Source organism: Dama dama, chromosome 2 (genome assembly GCF_033118175.1).
Source record: "Dama dama isolate Ldn47 chromosome 2, ASM3311817v1, whole genome shotgun sequence".
Lineage (NCBI taxonomy): Eukaryota > Metazoa > Chordata > Mammalia > Artiodactyla > Cervidae > Dama > Dama dama.
This window is the reverse complement of record NC_083682.1, coordinates 26,073,756-26,087,895: the sequence shown is the minus strand read 5'-3', so window position 1 is coordinate 26,087,895 and position 14,140 is coordinate 26,073,756. Positions and strand designations below refer to the sequence as shown.

At 45.8% G+C, this 14,140-nt stretch overlaps 1 protein-coding gene across 6 annotated transcripts in view; it reads right to left on the bottom strand.

Annotated features, from left to right (window-relative positions):
• NAV2 (neuron navigator 2) overlaps positions 1-14,140 on the bottom strand; it is a 417,005-nt gene that overhangs the window by 48,499 nt on the left and 354,366 nt on the right. For all 6 annotated transcript variants that reach the window (XM_061167929.1, XM_061167935.1, XM_061167940.1 and 3 more), the window contains 3 exons: positions 12,268-12,428; positions 10,746-10,934; positions 4,614-4,666 (listed from right to left, as the gene is read on the bottom strand). In XM_061167929.1, coding sequence (XP_061023912.1) covers positions 4,614-4,666; positions 10,746-10,934; positions 12,268-12,428 — 403 coding nt within the window. The remainder of the gene's footprint in view (positions 1-4,613; positions 4,667-10,745; positions 10,935-12,267; positions 12,429-14,140) is intronic.

Here is a 14,140-nt window from a genome sequence, read left to right as displayed (position 1 = left end):
CCTAGCAGGCTACAGTCCATGGGGTCGCAAAGAGTTGGACACGACTGAGTGACTTCACTCACTCACTTATATTTAGTCTGGCAACCCTACCTGGGAGGCAGGGAGGACAGCTCATAGGTTAATTCTGCCCCATTTTATCCCTCCCTCTCATCTCCCTAGGGCACTGAAGGAGAAACAGCAGCAGAGCAGGAAGGTTACAGAAGCGAAGGGGACTGGGAGGCCCCATCAGCCAGCCTGGTGACTCCCCAGCTTATAAGAAGGAAGATGGCCGGCACATTCCTGCTGCTCCATCTGGAGGCCCTCATTACCTGCGACCCTGGGGAGTAAGGACGAAGCCTGTAGACTCTCTTACTGGAAAACCTTCCACCCGGGGCCCTGGGTCTGTGGTGACACAGCAATCAACCGGCCAGAGACTACAAACTACTTATCTCTTCCCATACGGGGAGCCCACGTGGGCTGGGGGGAACCTATTGCAGGGGGAACCATTCTTTCTCTCTTCTGGAGTTCCTGTAGGGGCCCATATAAGAAGAAACCCACAACCTCCAACATACACTTTCTTGAAAATGTTGGAAGTGCCCAATGGCCTTCTCTCCACACCAAACCATTTGTACCTCCTTGGGGTGGAGCAGCCAGGTAGGTGAGTGAAGATCAGTAAAGACTCTATTTTGTCCTGACTCCTCTATGTGTGTCCTAATCCAGTTCACTAGTGGCAAACCCATTACTTTGAAAGATCAGCATCTGACTCTGGTGTTTCCTCCTCTCAGTTAGAACACAGAGGGGTCCTGCAGTTCCCAATACCCATCAGCTGGGACAAGAGGGTAACTGGTCTGACCGCCCCTCACACCTTGCCCTCCACTTGTGATCTTGCCCCAGAAGGCCCTCTCTCCAGGCTGATTCCTAACAGCAGAAACTAATTTTTAGGTACACTGTGACCAAGTTAGTTAATCCTTACAGTAACTCCACAAAGTAGGGTGGTATTCCTTTTGAGGTTCAGAGAGGTTAGGTATCTTGCCTAAAGTCACACAGCTGGACAATCTTCTTATCTAAGACATGCGTTCAGAAGGTTGGGAGATGTCCTCACTGCTTACTCTTCCCTCTCTGATACTACTCAGCCATCCCTCTTTATCTGTCCGTCTGCCTGTCCATCAATTCATCCCCACCGCCACTACCTATCAAATATTTATTGATTTCCAACTACGTGTCAAGCACCGTTTTAATAATCTGGGATACAGCTATGAACATGACCAAGACCCTCATATCTCATGTTGTTTACATTCTGGTAATAATAAGTAGCATTTTATTAAACACTTACTATATGGCAAAGGCAGTTCCAAGCACTTGACATTTATTATTCATTGAATCCTCATAACAACCCTTTGAGAAGGTACTAATATAATTTGCCCATGGTGACAGCTGATAAGTGGTAGAACTGGGATTGGATCCAAGGTAGTCTGGCTCCAGAGCCTATGATCTTAACCAGCACATACTCCTGGCTCTTTGACTGAAGTGACATTCTCCTGGAGGCCTTCCAGAAATAAGTCCCTGGCTTCTGAGTCTGATCCAAAGGAGAAAAGTGAATGGTGATAACGTCACAGCTATCTAACATTTGGGAGGCGAGTGGGAGGTCTGTTAGCAGGCTGAACCATCCACAGAGAACCAGCCCTACTTCTAAGCACTTCTATCAGCAGGACTAATGCTCTTTACTTAGGCTGCTACCACTGTCTGTCCCTGGGCCCACCTGTCTCCGGGGCTGGGCCCAGGGTTCTCAATAGCAGCCTGGAGAAATCGTGCGTTTTGTATCTTGCCCCCAGCTGCTGCCGCACTTCTGCACATCTGGGAACTCTGAGTGAAGCTCTGGGCCTCGGAGCTTCCACTGGGCAGTTCCCCCGGGAACTCAGCTGCCGCTCCCTACTGACCAAGAAAGCAAGTCTGATGCCAGATGTGCCCTCTGCAATTTTTTTCTATTCCGAGAGCTGGCCATGACCTCTCCACGCCATTTGTTTAGCGTCAGGCTGTCTTTTCTTTGTAATTAAAATTACAGGCAAATTTCAGCCAAAATGAACATTCTTGAGTATCTAAGAATTACAGAGATTTCGGGAGTGGGGGGAGAGAAAGCTTGTTATCACCCAATAAGAGCCTTTAAAACACCGGGGTATTAAACAGACCCTTTGGTCTGAGTTGGTGGCAACATAAGAGACTCCAAAGGCCTCTTTCTAGACAACAAATATGAACTTGTTTACCTTAACATCTGCAAAGGCGCCTAAGCATCTGTTTCAGAATTTCATCATCATCAAGGAGCTAATAATAGATAAGGGACCACACACCACTGTTTGGTGGTAGCAGTCTGGTCAGACTTGACGTTTTCCTTGGAATGAGCATCCCACTCCATTAATGAAAACATTCAAAGGTTAGACTATTTTTTTTAAAGTCTGCAAAAGCAACTTATATTCTCAGAGAAGGCTCAAGTAAAGGACAGTACATGGGAACCCTTGATTCACTGACCTCAGACCACCTGGCCTAGCTCCCTGAGGCCAAGGGTAATATGTAGAATAAGGAGGTAATTTGTCCAAAATCATACAGTAAGGGAAAAAACTAGGAGTAGGCTTCAGGTCTCTTGCTATCCAGATACACATGGAATGTAAAAGTATTAGTAGTATTAGGTCTTTGGTAATTTGTGAGTTTACATCAACTCAGAAAGGACAATTTCAAATTTCATGAAAATACCAGCTTCAAGTCCACACACCAGAACAAGAGCTACTGACGGAGAGCCTGTGGCTGCAAGAACTCCCAGGGGTTGGCATGAATGGCACGAAGGGGAAGCAGCCGGGAACTGCACGTGATAGCTTCCTGCCACCGAATTCTTACAGGTGAAGAGCTCCTGTCCTTTCCCTCTGAGGCTGGCTGATGCAGGCCAGCCCCCAATTGTTGCTTTTCTGAGTGAAAAACATCTGGACAGGAAACCCTGGGAACTGCCTGGGAAAATTTGGGGCTTGGGCACTGAAATGTCTGCTGTGGCAACACCTCACCAACCCTGCGGAACTCGAGTCCCACGTCCCCACCCTGTGCCTTCCATGACTCTGGATTCTGCTTTCCACAGCAGGATCCTCTCCCCACCTAAACCATGTCCTCAGGGCTCAGCCCCAGAGCCCGGCATGTACTTGGTACCAGTAAATACTGTGGAGGAAGTGACTCTAGGTCTGCAAGTATCCCCTCTGGTACCCATGTCACAGAGCTTGATTCTACAGGGGGGGACTCGGAGGCCTCAACTGCTGACAGTTAGAAGGCCATCCTTGTGCTTTCCTGGATAAAGGCTTGAATGACTCCTTCCCAAAGTCACTATATATAAAGCCTTTAGGATGACAGCCCAGACTCTGATAACATTTCAGACAAGTTGACATAGCAGAGGCAAGAGGTTATTTTGGAGCTGGAGGGACAAGGTGGTAGGAACAGAAGAGAATGTTTCTAGGTCCTTCAGCTCAGACCACGTCAATAACCACTGAAGTCTGTCTGCTCGGTATATCCCCAAGAAGGAACAGTCAGGCCCTAGGCTCTTTAACTTGATTCTGGGATGGCCTTTAACTTACAAGGGGCTATCTACAGTTTGTCCCATGACATGGCCCAGATACCTGGCATTACCAAAAACTGAGTTATTAAAACATCTGTCCTTCATGGAATGAAGGGCTAAAGAACCCCCGGTTTACAATTAATCAAGTGTTTTTTTCCTTATATGCATTCCCGAATGAAAGTTTTTAAGATAAATAATTATGCACATAGCTATAGAAAGCATCCTGAACAAATCCAGTACTATACTTGGTTACATGTGGCTTTTTTTCAGTAGCCCTCTCACAGCTGACAGCTTTCATTTATGAGAGCTTCCTCTGTGCTGTGTGCATCCTGTTCACTGCTTTACCCGCACCTTCTTATTTCACTCAAACCTGTTATTTGAACACCATGTGCCAGGCCCAGTTCTAGGCACTAGGAATAAAACCAGAAAAAAGTCCTTGTCCTCCAGGACAATTTATGTTGCAGTGAATAGAAATCTTCATAAATTTAATTCTCAGTACAACTCCACAAAGTAGGGACTTCTATTCTTTCTACTTTACAGACAAAGAAACAGGGAGATACAAAGTTGAAAAAGCCATCTCGGCACTTCCTTGGTAGTCCAATAGTTAAAGAATCTGCCTTCCAACGCAGAAGAAGCAGGTTCGATCCCTGGCTGGGGAACTGGGATCTCACATGCCACGGAGCAACTATGACTGTGTGCCACAACTAGAGAGTCCATGTGCCACAACGAAAGATCCTGAATGATGCATGCCATAACTAAGACCCCATGCAGTCAAATAAGTGAGTTAATATTTTTTTTTAATTAAAGAAAAAACAGTGAAAGGCATCTCATACATTCTAACCAGTTACTACCCGAAGCGCAATGCCACCTTAACAAAAAGTCAGCTCCTGATTTATTGGTTGGTACATTATAATCAATAGCTGTTTGTAAACTTCAAATTGTGTTCCCTAACTAATTGATCCCCTTATGATGGAAATACTTTCTCTAGGAGACATGCTTATATTTTATTTTTGACACACATAGCCATACAACATTGATTTATACTCACTGTAGAATAAATTGATGACGTGCTGGAAACCAGGGAGAGTGAGGATCCATGAACTATGAAAAAAAGAAAAAGAAAAGGTCACTTGTATAGCTGGCTACCAGGCAGCCCAAAGGGGAAAGGGAAGGAGAAACTCAGCATCAGAGGACACTACCAGGCTTGGAGCAACAACCTCACAGTGACCCAACCTTGTCTGGTTCGGTGACAGGTCAAAGTCAAATAAGGAATCATTTTCTACGGGAGTCATTTTTCTGTTGCCACATTTTATTTCCTACAACCTTCTAAATATTTCCCCCCTCCGACTACCAAAATAATACATAATTAATAAGTTAAATGTTTCAAGTACAGAGAAGTGTTAAGAAGCATATTCACAGCCATCAATTGTGTGACTCATAGTTCTATTACCCAGAGGCAAGTGCTACCTGCTTTGTTCCAGCAGATTTTATCCCTTTCTTTTTTTCTTATGTGTCCCTTAAAGTGAAATTTGTATTGCAAATGTATTTTATATTTTGCTAGCATCTGTCCTTTGTACATGCAAAAAATGATGAGCTGATTATTCTGAACACAAGAGGCTGGCTGTTGGCTACAGTACATTCATTCAAGATGATCATGTAGCAGAACATTGGTTAGAAAATATATCCACTGAAACTGAGGTTCTTTGTCTGATTTTTGCCATGTTTACACAATGTCCTCTCCCCTGGTTGTGACTGGACTTTGGGACTTAGAACCATCCTGTACTTTCCTCCCTCACCTCCCCAAGCCATGGAGATGTTTTATTATCTGTCTTCGTGTCATTTTAAGCCACGGTCTCTGTCAGGACTAGGTACTCTGGCTGACTTCTCTTCTTGGAAACCAGATTCTTTAATGACATTTTCCTAGTAATCTCTCAAAAAAACTGCTTGAAAGATAGAAATATGCCTGTGGAGACCTCACAGATCTTTTGATAGGTCACAGCCTCCCTGACCAGGAGTAAAATGGCCCTACCCTTCCCACCACACCACATGCTCACCTGTGATCTGAGAGTGGGAAGCTGGGGAGGAATACAAATGCACCAAACAGCTTTCACTTACCATCCAAGGAGTGAACTTGACTCAGATCAGCGGTCGGCAGAAGCTACCTGCCCACAGATGTCCCACCCACGACTGCGCCAACCTCCCTGGTGCCTCCACACCGTATTCCCAATAAAAGTCCCGAACCCCAGCCTTCCTTCAGGCGCTCCTTTCACACTCTGAATCCTGCCCAGCTCTCTCACGCATGACCTGAGAAGTTCTTTGCCATCTGAGAGTCTCTTCCGGTGCAGCTCCCTTGGTTTAGGATGTTTCCCATCCCTGCCCATTCAGATCACCAGCGGGATCAGCTCAAACGTCATCTTCTCCAGGAACCCGACCTCATTTCCAAGATGGCCACCAGAGCAGCTTCCTCTCTCCTCTGTCCACACAGATCCTGGGCTTGCACTTCTGGTCCTCTCCTCTCAGAAGCTGCCAGCTGCCCTGAGGCTGTCACTGCACTGTCACTTATATCCACCCTCCTCAGCAATGCCTGGGGTTCTAGATCTTTCCCTCTAGTCTTCCTCCACCCATCACTCACCTGGCCTGTGCCCATAAAAAGTCAACTGAAGGTGTTAATGGCCAGTAATGGCTTTCAGTGTTAATATGTCCACATGTTAAAATAAGTGTCTCATGCCCTAACCTAGTGGTCTAATGATCCAAAGGGTTAGTAAGTTACTTTGGCCCCACAACTCAGACACTATGGGGGAAATTATAGTGGAGGCCAAGTTGGAGGAAGAGATGTGAGTAGCATGGAGCCGCCCCTCTATCACGCTGCCCTGCCAGACGCCGGCTCTGGAGGCCTGCACAGGGCTTCTGTGTGGACTTTGGCTGCTGAAAATGGGAAGTCTGTCTCTTATTTCTCTACCTCATACACATGGATTCACTGACACCACCTTCAGCAACATCTCAGGGCAAGCCTGGTGCCGCACGCAGAGAGAGGCACATCTGGCAGGCTTCTGGTGGAGGTAATTATTTTTCTCTGTAATTAACTCCTCTTACTCATAACTAGCAACAGCAAGGCTGTGGTCCAAAGGAAGAGTCCTTGCTTTCCAGATCAACCCCGAGCTGAATGTGGCTGCCTGAACCACTGCAGCTGGCCCTCCTTCAAGTACGCTGAGCCAAGGCAGAGCCTGGGTTATGCGGTGGGGATGCTTCTGGACAACAAAACGCACACAAGACTTACAAAGCCCAGAGCAGCAGGAGCGTGCCCTTCAGCTTCTTCCCTATACTTCCCCAAATTTGAAGGTACAGGAACCAGAGAATACCTAGGCCACCTCTGCCACCGACTCTCTGAAACCCAGAGAGGTTAAGTGACCTGCGTAAGGTCCTACAGCATTCAGGAACAGGATCTGCAGACCAGAAATCTGGAGATGGCTTTGCCCTTGAGTGATCTCACTTACTGAGATTTACTTACTGGTTTCTGAGGTCTACTTTTGTTTGTTTTTGGTAAAGTCTTCTGGTATATTTAGAATGGTTTCCTAAAGCCCTCATTCAATCTACACAGGCACAAGCTGGGACCAAGCAAGCATACAGTGTGTGTTTGAGAAGAATGTGACTTCACCCCAACCTAAAGAACAGACAGGGGTGAAATCACATGATGGAATGACAACTGGGCATAGTCTAGCCAACAAAGCAAACAAGTGCCTCTGCTGGCACACTGGGGCATCATATATATATAATATATTATATATACATAATGTACATATTCAGCTTCATACTAATCACAGCACTTTCTCACTTATACTACTGTTTGCAGTGATCTTCAACATCACAGAGAATGTGTAGGCAACATTCCCAGTAGGGCAGCAATTTCCACCCCTAACGAACACAGGAGTAAATGAAGGTCCAGAGGGGTTAAGGGATGTGGTCAGGCACACATAGGTGGTCAGGAGTGGAGAGAGAAGGTGAATCTGGGCATCGCACTCTAGATCCCCCTCTGCTACTGGGGGCTGTGAAAGGAGTCAGGGAGATGGGATGCGGTTCTCGTGGCTACTGGGCCACCCTCTCAACCAGCTAAGAAAACGTAACTGAAGACGGAGACCACACTGATGAAGGTTCATGTAAGAGAGCCCAGCTATGGCCAAGGAAACGTGTAAAGTAGGATTGAGCAGAGAAAACAGAGGGCTGAGAGTTCAGGAGTTCAGGACCTAGCAGTCCTGGCTGCAAAAAGTCCCCAAGTCACTTCTTCTGTTCAATTTTGCCATAAACAAAATGGGGTTGAAATAGCCCATGGGGAGAAGGATAAAACAAAACATACAACTGTTACAACAGCTACCACTGATTGAGTACTTACTATAAACCCCTTTCAAAGTCATTCTACTAAATGCCTTCCAGGATTTATCTCACCTAATCTTCATGCCAGTCCTTTGAAGTAGGTACAATTATTTTCCACATTTTAGTGAACAGGAAATAGGCTGACCAAGGCAAGGCCCTTACCCAAAGTCACCATGCTAACAGTGGAGGTACCAGGACTTGAATCCAAGTGTAACTCAGGGGGAAGAAGCACCCGAGAGCTGCAATACAGGATTTATTTACTAATAAGTAGCTTCGTTTCTGTGGGCTCCAGATAAACTGGTTTAGACTGCACCACTTCTTAGGGATGATTGGTAAAGTCCTGAATTTTTTTTTTACTCCAAAGACATTCATTTGAAAAATGCCTCAAGCATCTCTCTAAAGTACGCTATTAAAGCTGACTTGAAGATCGCATAATGTGCCTGATGGAAATTAATTTACCTGAAATAACTTTGAAAGGTTGCACCTGGGCCATGCTTGTACTCATCTACATATTTATAACTTTTATTTCCTTCAAAAGGCAAAGTGCTAATTAAATCCCACAAAAACCTCACACAAGGACTTGGGCTAATTCTTCCTAAATTTCTATTAATATTTGCTTTCTGGCATATGATAGACCTAACTGCCTCTTATGAGGAGGTTCTATTTGGCCCAAACATGAAATATGGATTTTTTTCCCCAGCTGTTTCTGCAACACCAGGAGTTTATATATTCAAGAGCGGGGGGGGGGGGGGGGGGGGGCAAGTCTTCAGCCAGTGGAATTAAAAACACCTAACCGCACAAGCCCTATTTCGCTTTTGTAATGTAACAGCTTTGGAAGAAATAAAACAATCTGATACCAAATTTCCCAAAAGATGAAGACGTAACATGTTTCTTAGTACTGATACATCGACAAGAGCCCCTACTCCTTCTCCCTGAATTTGATTTTACCTCTGCAGTGAGTTCCACATCACCATGAATCATCAGGGTTTACAAAAGTCTAGACACTGCTTGTGGGCAAGTCCTTTTTATCAATGTCACTTTAACATCCCAGATAGCCCACAGTTGTGCTGCCTGACAGCTTGATTCCAGATGGAATAAATAAAAGCCATCTGATGATGATACTGTAATGGTCCTGGACCTTTATGAGGCGAAGTGTGCTTGTTTGGACAAGCTGCAGGATGGAACACCATTCACTCAGGTACACCCGGGACAGAGCAGATGAACGGGGCACAGTACAGACTCAAGTCATCATCAGGAGGGCGGGGAAATGCTTCGTGGCCACGCTCCGCTCGCCCACTGAGCAGAAAAAAGTTCAAGACAAACGACCTACTCCTTCACCTTAGGATCAACATGCCCTCCTCTATTACTGCTCTGAGTGGTTAAAACACTGATTTCTAGCCCTTAAATCCAGCAAAACATTCTCAGTAACTCAGGCTCCACCCCTCTTTAATCCACCATCCCAGCGGGTTCCCATATATGGATTTACAGACTAGTGTCTGCTCCCTGGATGCCACTGGATGCAAATGATACAACCAGAGTGGAGAGAATGAAGGAAGATTAACCACGGGGCAACTGCTCTGTAACTAAACTAAAACTTTTGTTAAAAAGAACACTGGGCAGAGCAGAAACCAACAGCCTGCATTTCTCCCCCTCTGGACTTATTTAGGGATTTCCTCAACTATCACAACTTCATTTGTTCTACCAGGAGGACACTGGGCACATTTTCCCTGTCTCACAGGGACTAGGAACAGAGGGACGTGCCTATGACTCCCCTCTGCACCCCTATTCTATTCTGTCACTAGCAAAGAAGGTACAGCTAGGGCTAGGGCTCTCAGCCTCGTTTGCCCCAAGAGTCCTCCCTCCTCTGGCTGGGATTTCCAGCTGCCAGGACATCAATGCTGAAGCTGAGTGTTCAGGCTATGACAGGTACTAGCATTATTGGATTAACATTTATATATATTATCTTGTTTAATTCTCATAATTTCAGGACCCAGGTACTCCTATTCTTATCAGTGAAAATACAAAGGCAACAGAGAGGTGAAGTTAACTTGTCCAAGATCATATACCTAAGAAGTAGTGGAGCTGGAATTCAAACCCCAGTAGTATGACCCCATATCCTTAACCAGTGATGATAAGACACCAGTATATTATCCACTTCATCTTTGCTTTTGGGGAGGGGGGTGGGGGGATGTGCCTGACATTTTGACTGCTGGCTCCCCTAACTCACACTTTGCCTGAAGGAAGAAGAAGAAATGAATTGAGGTAGGAAGATGGCTGAGGAAGGTGCCCACAGTAGTTTTCTCCCCCAAATTCTGATTAAAACAAACAAAACATAAAAATCCTACCCCAAATAGTCCCAATTAGCAAGCAAAGAAGGAAAAGGGCAAAACCGAATGCAACAAACTTAAAAAACAAAAACAAAAAACTGGTGCTTGAGAAAAAAGATAGAAGATTCTGGAGCAATGTGGAGAAGCATGGCGGCCTACAGACCCCCAAAGTGATTGCGGTGCAGCGGCACAGAAAAGTGAACTTTCTCGTAACTGGTGTTGCCAAGATGGTGCACCAGCAGCTGAGCCTCACAGTGGAACTCAGCCAACTCCAGGGCTCACCAGTGTTTTGTCAGCAGCCTCTTCCCTCAAGACCTGCAAGCTTAACTGAGAGTCAGACCCTACTGTTGAGAGCTCCCCAGCGCAAGCGGGTGACTTGGAAACTCAGGCAGGTGGGCTCTTGTATTGATGACGCGATTTCAGTCTAGAGGACCGCTAACCACTCTGCATGCTGGGAGAGAGGGTGAATCTCCTGGCTCGCTTACCTTCCTCAAACCCATCCCGGAATGAGCCTGAGCGGCTCATGGTTCTGCTCTTCTCGTCCAGGGACATGGAGCTGTTGCGGAAGCGGGTGTCGGTGTACGGGTCATACTGCCCGTCGGCATTGGAGAGGCTGTGGGTCCTCAGCATGGTCGGGTTGGACAAGCTCATCTGGGTGACGGTGGTGGGACTTGCTGCAAAGAAAGAAGTCAGTCAAAGGGTTGGAGGCTCACAGCCCTGAAGGGGAGGCTGCGGACGATCAGCCATCTCCAGGCCTGTCAACTCCTCTCCCTTTGTTTTCTCAAAGGTAGTCACATCAGCATTTGAGAAACACACTTAGAGCTAAAAATAAGGGAGGAAAGGTGGGTCAGTTCCAAAGCGAGGCTCCGGGCCCCAGCTTCCCCACTTGGCACGTTCAGACAAGCTAGTATCACCTTCCAGGCATGAGCTAATTACTCTCTGGGCTCATCTGGGACAATTCTCTCTAAAGCCAAAAGCCCAAAATAGTTCAGCCGGGCTTTTGATCAGATGGGAAGCATTTGTGCATGACAAAAAACTCTTGCCTCAAAGAGTTACAGCTGAGGAAGCACAACAGGAACACAGGTCTCACTGTCTCTGATGGGGAGATTTTAGTGGTGCCTGCAGAGCTTCGTGCAAAGGGGGAGCGTGTACTTTAGCTGAAACTGGCTTTCTTATTAAACTCCTGTCCACTTCAGTAATGTAAAATAGTTCAGAAGTGCAGTCGGTTCATTAAAAATGAAGAGTTAAGCCTTCCTTGATTAGAAGTCCTTTAAGACCAAGTTTCTTATTCACAATAATCAGGAAAGGCTGCCTCTCTGAAGAATGCGATGAGACTGGAAAAAATGCTTCCCTCTGTATCCATCTTGGAAGGCTCAGCTCTCATCCCGCCACCTCCATGTAATCTTCCCCAGTCATTCAAGCTAGGACTAGTCTTGCCTTTCTCTGTGTATAATACTTGCAATTGGATCACATTCAGTTTTTACACGATTTCACATAAAGCTTTGAACTATTCTTGTTTACCTGTTGATTAGTCTGTGTGGGGGTTTGTCTCTCTAAAAAAGCACCCGTTGACATGTCAGCAGGGACTGTGTTACAAATTCTTTTCCTTTCCTCATTGTGCCCGTCAAAGCCTTATGTCACCGGTAGGCACTTTCAAGAATACTTATTCAATCAAAACTTGATCTTTATTTCTGGTTTAATAAAGCAAGGAGGATGACCAAATGTAGGATATGTTGTAGAACGTACTTCTTCAGAGATCTAAGAATACATGCTTCTCATTCCACGGATAGTTTGCCCTACCTACATCAGCCATGTAGAGAAAATTACCGGTAGAGAACCGAGAAACCTTTCTCTTTCCTTTTGCTATCAATAGCCTGTAATCAAACTTCACTGCTGAGGGCAGATCAGATACTGAGAACTACATGACCACATGTCTCTTTCAAAACGCAAGATAACTTCCGCCCCAAGGCGCCGATCAACATCGTTAAATGCCAAGTGGCTACTCACCCAGCTGAGAAAAGTTGAATCTTGTTCCAGAAGGAGAAGTTACACTGGAGCCAGAGGAGAAAGGAGAGTTGGCGGCGGTGTCCTGCAGGCCTCCCGCAGAGTGGGACCGTAACCATTCTTTTGCGTCTTCTTGCGTGCGGAGCTGGGAGGTGGGGGTATACCTGGACAGACAGAAATCGGGCTGGGGTTAACTACGAACAATGTTTATGAGAATGAGCACCCTGGAGCGGATAATAAACATATAAAAAGAAAATATATATCCAAACATATAGGAAGAAAGTCTGATGTTTGAAAAATCAGGTTGCTACACATTCTGCAACTCACAAATGTTCTCAAAACCTTTTTGGCTACGTGGCTGTCTTTGGGGAAAACTGCAATTCCTTTCAGTTTAAAGGGAACTACATAAAGGGAACGAGATTGGTAAATGCTCAAAGAGCCGGCCCTGGGCGTATCTGTAACATGTTGATTCATGACGGTGTCATTTCAAAGCCCCCACCTTGACAGGACCGGGGCAATGAAACAAGCTGTTGTCAGAGCTCTGAGGAAGTTTTAATTAGATAGCTCCTGGCATCTGCATTCTGAAGTGCAAATAAGCGGCCGTGAATCACAGAGTATCAGAAACCAGACACGTAACAGAAGGTGTGAGGAGACCAAGGCTGACAGCGGTGGCTGTAGTCTGGCAGAAACCAGTCTTCAGAGGGGACCCCAAATCACTGGGTCTCACACGAGGCCCACCTCCTCGTCGATTCTGAAACGAATCTGGCAGTGATTTACTGAATGTCTCCAACACGCCAGGTGCCTTCACAGACTTCATCTCGCTGAAGCCTCAGACTCTCCCAGCAATGCAGGTGCTATCACTCCCATTTTACCGAGTTTCAATCCATATGCGCCTGATCCCCAAATCCATGCTCTCCTCATCATGCCCACAGGCAGCATCTCAAATTTCTAAAGTGCCCAAGTGACCAGAGTACTTTGGACTTATAAACAGATTCTGGTGGGGTGACTACCAGATACGTGTGTGTACAGAGCAGGTGAGCCAAAAAGAGAACCACAGTGAGAATTTGGAATATAGATATGGTTCTTCCTTAATGTTTTTACTAGAATTGGACTTTCCAGGTCCCATTAATTGGCTGAGGAGACCATGTCACATATCTCCATTCTGAATTTAAAAAAACAAAACACACAATTTTTAAAAGCTAGAGTTACATAATTTTCATAGGATAGATCTGCTTCAGAAATATACACAGGATTATGAAATGCTAATATTCAGAAGTGAGCTTCCACATGAAGCAACAGTGGGGCATCAAGGTCAAACTCACTGAAGAGTGGGTATGATTTAAACACTGGCCTGAGTGCCAACAAGCAGCTCTCACAGGCATGATGAAAACTCTTAAATACAACAGGCCTTGCCAACTCCCCCCTTGAAGGCCACAAGGATGAACTTCCTCCCTTGGGAGGTCTGCTGGAGGTTTTTCAATACTTCTTAGATTTGGCTGCACTCGGAGCTCCTGTTGAAGGGAAGCATTGATACCTACCTTCTATTACCGGTCAAAATGCTCTCAGCCTTAAGAGCTGCTGGCTATTAACTACCGACATACACGACAGCAACGAAACATTTCATTCCAACTTCCATGTTTTGCGAAAGCTCTTAATGCTTAGTGCAGGGTGAAGCGGATGCTACAAAGGACGAGGTGTTTAGAGAGCGAGAGAAATGATAGCTGCAACCACATGACATTAAGATCACGGGACAGGCGGTAGGACTGAAGTTCTTCTGGGTGGCAAAGTGAGGTGAATGGTGTGAGCAATGGTGACTTATAGCATCTTGTTACACCAGGACCAGAGTCAAAAATGAGCCATCACTTATAGTGAATGA